The 6,643-nt window shown below is 61.5% G+C and overlaps 1 protein-coding gene across 1 annotated transcript in view; it reads right to left on the bottom strand.

The window, feature by feature from the left end:
- Positions 1–1,199: 1,199 nt before the first annotated feature.
- Positions 1,200–6,643, bottom strand: part of LOC140128828 (cGMP-inhibited 3',5'-cyclic phosphodiesterase 3A-like) — a 28,600-nt gene continuing 23,156 nt past the window's right edge. Inside the window, exon 7 of the mRNA XM_072150531.1 lies at positions 1,200–1,800. Within this exon, the coding sequence (XP_072006632.1) occupies positions 1,607–1,800 (194 nt within the window). The 3' untranslated portion in view covers positions 1,200–1,606. The remainder of the gene's footprint in view (positions 1,801–6,643) is intronic.

Here is a 6,643-nt window from a genome sequence, read left to right as displayed (position 1 = left end):
GCAGTGAGGTCTCTGATATGTGACACCAGGGGGCAGCAGTGAGGTCTCGGTTATGTGACACCAGAGGGCAGCAGTGAGGTCTCGGTTATGTGACACCAGGGGGCAGCAGTGAGATCTCGGTTATGTGACACCAGGGGGCAGCAGTGAGGTCTCAGTTATGTGACACCAGGGGGCAGCAGTGAGGTCTCAGTTATGTGACACCAGGGGGCAGCAGTGAGATCTCTGATATGTGACACCAGGAGGCAGCAGTGAGGTCTCTGATATGTGACACCAGGGGGCAGCAGTGAGATCTCGGTTATGTGACACCAGGGGGCAGCAGTGAGGTCTCGGTTATGTGACACCAGGGGGCAGCAGTGAGATCTTGGTTATGTGACACCAGGGGGCAGCAGTGAGGTCTCAGTTATGTGACACCAGGAGGCAGCTGTGAGGTCTCAGTTATGTGACACCAGGGGGCAGCAGTGAGATCTCTGATATGTGACACCAGGGGGCAGCAGTGAGATCTCTGATATGTGACACCAGGGGGCAGCAGTGAGGTCTCGGTTATGTGACAGCAGGGGGCAGCAGTGAGGTCTCAGTTATGTGACACCAGGGGGCAGCAGTGAGGTCTCGGTTATGTGACACCAGGAGGCAGCAGTGAGGTCTCGGTTATGTGACACCAGGGGGCAGCAGTGAGGTCTCGGTTATGTGACACCAGGGGGCAGCAGTGAGGTCTCGGTTATGTGACACCAGGGGGCAGCAGTGAGGTCTCGGTTATGTGACACCAGGGGGCAGCAGTGAGATCTCGGTTATGTGACACCAGGGGGCAGCAGTGAGGTCTCGGTTATGTGACACCAGGGGGCAGCAGTGAGGTCTCGGTTATGTGACACCAGGGGGCAGCAGTGAGGTCTCGGTTATGTGACACCAGGAGGCAGCAGTGAGGTCTCGGTTATGTGACACCAGGGGGCAGCAGTGAGATCTCGGTTATGTGACACCAGGGGCAGCAGTGAGGTCTCGGTTATGTGACACCAGGGGGCAGCAGTGAGGTCTCGGTTTTCAACATCCAAACATTTTGCGTCCATGAATCTCCAGGTCACGTGACATGGGGACGGCGAATCCCATGATGCTCCGCCCCTAGAGGTCATGACATGTGACCCCGATACTTTGTGTCTAAACAGCGACCAGAAAAAAAAAAAAGACCAGAGAGTAAAAAAATTCTAGAATTTTTTCATATAAAAGTCGTTTCCTTTGGACAAAAATGTTGTGTATTTACAAGATTTCCCAGAGTCGTCATAAAATATCGCCATGGCGCCTACTTCTCCCATTCACAGGGGCGGGGTCTGCACGTAAGCTCCGCCTCTCAGCACCCCAGTCCCATCCAGAGCTGCAGTCACCTCTGCAGCAGCTCTGGATGTAAATAGAGTAAAGAGGCGGTGCCCCAGACAGAGTCTCCGCCCCTCCCTCCCCAGCTTTTCCCTGATCCGCTGGGAGCCATGTTTGTTCACAGTGACCATAATATATATATATATACGTGTGTGTGCCCCAGTCATGTGACCTCAGCCCCTCCCCCGCGGGGCCCTGCTGCTATATAGTACAGTGTGGTGTATAAGCTTTGTGCTGGGGTGGAGCCTCACGCCTCGTCCTCTGAGTCCTCCCCCTTCTGGGCGGCTCTGTCCTCCTCCTCCTCCCTGATGGGGGCGGGGTGCTCCTCCTCCCTGATGGGGGCGGGGTTCTCCTCCTCGATGATTCGCTTCCACATCTTGTGGTTCTCCAGCAGATGCTGTGTGATCCGGCAGAAGATCTTCCTCTTAAAGCCCCGCCCCTCTGCAGGAAAAAAACGGACATGAGCGGACACATACTGCAGACTATTACACCATCAACCTCCTGCAGAGCATCATACAGATATACCTGCAGAGTATTGCACATGAGACCTGCAGGGTCTGACACCGGTTTGTCCTGCAGAGTATTGCACATGAGGCCTGCAGGGTCTGACAGCGGTACATCCTGCAGAGCATCATACTGATATATCCTGCAGAGTATTGCACATGAGGTCTGCGGGGTCTGACAGTGGTGGATCCTGCAGAGTATTGCACCACTGTCCTCCCAGTAAACATCCATTGAGAGGTGCGGCTCCGCCTCCATTCTTCTCCGTCCTGTGACTTTAGATGTGATGAGGTCACCGAGTTCCCACAGAATCAGCCAAAGATCAGATAATGGGGCGCAAGTAGCAGCGATATCCAGGATGGAGAAGGGGGGCTCTCACATATGGGCTGCTGCTGGGGTACAGGGGTAACAACAGGGGGCAGAATACTCATTTCTTACCACGAAAGGATCTTCTCCTTGTAGACAAGGGAAACACCGGGGGAGAGAGAGAGGAGCTGCACACACCGGGGGAGAGAGAGAGGAGCTGCACACACACCGGGGGGAGAGAGAGAGGAGCTGCACACACCGGGGGAGAGAGAGAGGAGCTGCACACACCGGGGGAGAGAGAGAGGAGCTGTGCACACACCAGGGGAGAGAGAGAGGAGCTGCACACACCGGGGGGAGAGAGAGAGGAGCTGCGCACACACCGGGGGAAAGAGAGAGGAGCTGCGCACACACCGGGGGAGAGAGAGAGGAGCTGCACACACCGGGGGAAAGAGAGAGGAGCTGCACACACCGGGGGAGAGAGAGAGGAGCTGCACACACCGGGGGAGAGAGAGAGGAGCTGCGCACACCGGGGGAGAGAGAGAGGAGCTGCACACACCGGGGGAGAGAGAGAGGAGCTGCACACACCGGGGGAGAGAGAGAGGAGCTGCACACACCGGGGGAGAGAGAGGAGCTGCGCACACCGGGGGAGAGAGAGAGGAGCTGCGCACACCGGGGGAGAGAGAGAGGAGCTGCACACACCGGGGGAGAGAGAGAGGAGCTGCACACACCGGGGGAGAGAGAGAGGAGCTGCACACACCGGGGGAGAGAGAGAGGAGCTGCACACACACCGGGGGAAAGAGAGAGGAGCTGCACACACCGGGGGGAGAGAGAGAGGAGCTGCACACACACCGGGGGAAAGAGAGAGGAGCTGCACACACACCGGGGGAAAGAGAGAGGAGCTGCACACACACCGGGGGAAAGAGAGAGGAGCTGCACACACACCGGGGGAAAGAGAGAGGAGCTGCGCACACACCGGGGGAGAGAGAGAGGAGCTGCGCACACCGGGGGAGAGAGAGAGGAGCTGCGCACACCGGGGGAGAGAGAGAGGAGCTGCACACACACCGGGGGAGAGAGAGAGGAGCTGCACACACCGGGGGAGAGAGAGAGGAGCTGCGCACACACCGGGGGAGAGAGAGAGGAGCTGCACACACCGGGGGAGAGAGAGAGGAGCTGCGCACACACCGGGGGAGAGAGAGAGGAGCTGCACACACCGGGGGAGAGAGAGAGGAGCTGCGCACACACCGGGGGAGAGAGAGAGGAGCTGCGCACACACCGGGGGAGAGAGAGAGGAGCTGCGCACACACCGGGGGAGAGAGAGAGGAGCTGCACACACACCGGGGGAGAGAGAGAGGAGCTGCACACACCGGGGGAGAGAGAGAGGGAGGAGCTGCACACACCGGGGGAGAGAGAGAGGAGCTGCACACACCGGGGGGGAGAGAGAGGAGCTGCACACACTCAGGGGAGAGAGAGAGGAGCTGCACACACCGGGGGAGAGAGAGAGAGGAGCTGCACACACCGGGGGAGAGAGAGAGGAGCTGCACACACCGGGGGAGAGAGAGAGGGAGGAGCTGCACACACCGGGGGAGAGAGAGAGGAGCTGCACACACCGGGGGAGAGAGAGAGGAGCTGCGCACACCGGGGGAGAGAGAGAGGAGCTGCACACACACCGGGGGAGAGAGAGAGGAGCTGTGCACACCGGGAGAGAGAGAGAGAGGAGCTGCGCACACACCGGGGGAGAGGAGCTGCACACACCGGGGGAGAGAGAGAGGAGCTGCGCACACACCGGGAGAGAGAGAGAGGAGCTGCACACACCGGGAGAGAGAGAGAGGAGCTGCACACACCGGGAGAGAGAGAGAGGAGCTGCGCACACCGGGGGAGAGAGAGAGGAGCTGCACACACCGGCGGAGAGAGAGAGGAGCTGTGCACACCGGGGGAGAGAGAGAGGAGCTGCGCACACCGGGGGAGAGAGAGAGGAGCTGCACACACCGGGGGAGAGAGAGAGGAGCTGCACACACCGGGGGAGAGAGAGAGGAGCTGCACACACCGGGGGAGAGAGAGAGGAGCTGCACACACCGGGGGAGAGAGAGAGGAGCTGCGCACACACCGGGGGAAAGAGAGAGGAGCTGCGCACACACCGAGGGAGAGAGAGAGGAGCTGCGCACACCGGGGGAGAGAGAGAGGAGCTGCGCACACTCAGGGGAGAGAGAGAGGAGCTGCACACACTCAGGGGAGAGAGAGAGGAGCTGCGCACACACCGGGGGAGAGAGAGAGGAGCTGCGCACACCGGGGGAGAGAGAGAGGAGCTGCGCACACCGGGGGAGAGAGAGAGGAGCTGCACACACCGGGGGAGAGAGAGAGGAGCTGCGCACACCGGGGGAGAGAGAGATGAGCTGCACACACCGGGGGAGAGAGAGAGGAGCTGCACACACCGGCAGAGAGAGAGAGGAGCTGCACACACCGGGAGAGAGAGAGAGGAGCTGCGCACACACCGGGGGAGAGAGAGAGAGGAGCTGCACACACCGGGGGAGAGAGAGAGGAGCTGCACACACTGGGGGAGAGAGAGAGAGGAGCTGCACACACTGGGGGAGAGAGAGAGGAGCTGCGCACACACCGGGGGAGAGAGAGAGAGGAGCTGCACACACTGGGGGAGAGAGAGAGGAGCTGTGCACACACCGGGGGAGAGAGAGAGGAGCTGCGCACACCGGGGGAGAGAGAGAGGAGCTGCACACACCGGGGGAGAGAGAGAGGAGCTGCACACACCGGGGGAGAGAGAGAGGAGCTGCACACACCGGGGGAGAGAGAGAGGAGCTGCACACACCGGGGGAGAGAGAGAGGAGCTGCGCACACACCGGGGGAGAGAGAGAGGAGCTGCGCACACACCGGGGGAGAGAGAGAGGAGCTGTGCACACACCGGGGGAGAGAGAGAGGAGCTGCACACACCGGGGGAGAGAGAGAGAAGCTGCACACACCGGGGGAGAGAGAGAGGAGCTGTGCACACCGGGGGAGAGAGAGAGGAGCTGTGCACACCGGGGGAGAGAGAGAGAAGCTGCACACACCGGGGGAGAGAGAGAGGAGCTGTGCACACCGGGGGAGAGAGAGAGAGGAGCTGCACAAACCGGGGGAGAGAGAGAGGAGCTGCGCACACACCGGGGGAGAGAGAGAGGAGCTGCACACACACCGGGGGGAGAGAGAGAGGAGCTGCACACACAGCGGGGGAGAGAGAGAGGAGCTGCGCACACCGGGGGAGAGAGAGAGGAGCTGCGCACACTCAGGGGAGAGAGAGAGGAGCTGCACACACCGGGGGAGAGAGAGAGGAGCTGCGCACACTAGGAGAGAGAGAGAGGAGCTGCACACACTGGGGGAGAGAGAGGAGCTGCACACCGGGGGAGAGAGAGAGGAGCTGCACACACCGGGGGAGAGAGAGAGGAGCTGCACACACTAGGAGAGAGAGAGAGGAGCTGCACACACTGGGGGAGAGAGAGGAGCTGCACACCGGGGGAGAGAGAGAGGAGCTGCACACACCGGGGGAGAGAGAGAGGAGCTGCGCACACACCGGGGGAGAGAGAGAGGAGCTGCGCACACACCGGGGGAGAGAGAGAGGAGCTGTGCACACACCGGGGGAGAGAGAGAGGAGCTGCACACACCGGGGGAGAGAGAGAGAAGCTGCACACACCGGGGGAGAGAGAGAGGAGCTGTGCACACCGGGGGAGAGAGAGAGGAGCTGTGCACACCGGGGGAGAGAGAGAGAGGAGCTGCACAAACCGGGGGAGAGAGAGAGGAGCTGCGCACACACCGGGGGAGAGAGAGAGGAGCTGCACACACACCGGGGGGAGAGAGAGAGGAGCTGCACACACAGCGGGGGAGAGAGAGAGGAGCTGCGCACACACCGGGGGAGAGAGAGAGGAGCTGCACACACCGGGGTAGAGAGAGAGGAGCTTCAAACACCGGGGGAGAGAGAGAGAGGAGCTGCACACACTAGGAGAGAGAGAGAGGAGCTGCACACACTGGGGGAGAGAGAGGAGCTGCACACACCGGGGGAGAGAGAGAGAGGAGCTGCACACACCGGGGGAGAGAGAGAGGAGCTGCGCACACACCGGGGGAGAGAGAGAGGAGCTGCGCACACACCGGGGGAGAGAGAGAGGAGCTGCACACACAGCGGGGGAGAGAGAGAGGAGCTGCACACACCGGGGGAGAGAGAGAGGAGCTGCGCACACACCGGGAGAGAGAGAGAGACGCTGCGCACACACCGGGGGAGAGAGAGAGGAGCTGCGCACACCGGGGGAGAGAGAGAGGAGCTGCACACACCGGGGGGAGAGAGAGAGGAGCTGCGCACACCGGGGGAGAGAGAGAGGAGCTGCACACACACCGGGGGGAGAGAGAGAGGAGCTGCACACACCGGGGGAGAGAGAGAGAGGAGCTGCGCACACACCAGGGGAGAGAGAGGAGCTGCACACACACCGGGGGAGAGAGAGAGGAG

Source organism: Engystomops pustulosus, chromosome 4, assembly GCF_040894005.1.
Source record: "Engystomops pustulosus chromosome 4, aEngPut4.maternal, whole genome shotgun sequence".
NCBI lineage: Eukaryota > Metazoa > Chordata > Amphibia > Anura > Leptodactylidae > Engystomops > Engystomops pustulosus.
Note: the sequence above shows the minus strand (reverse complement) of the source record. Positions and strands in the feature narration are given on the sequence as shown.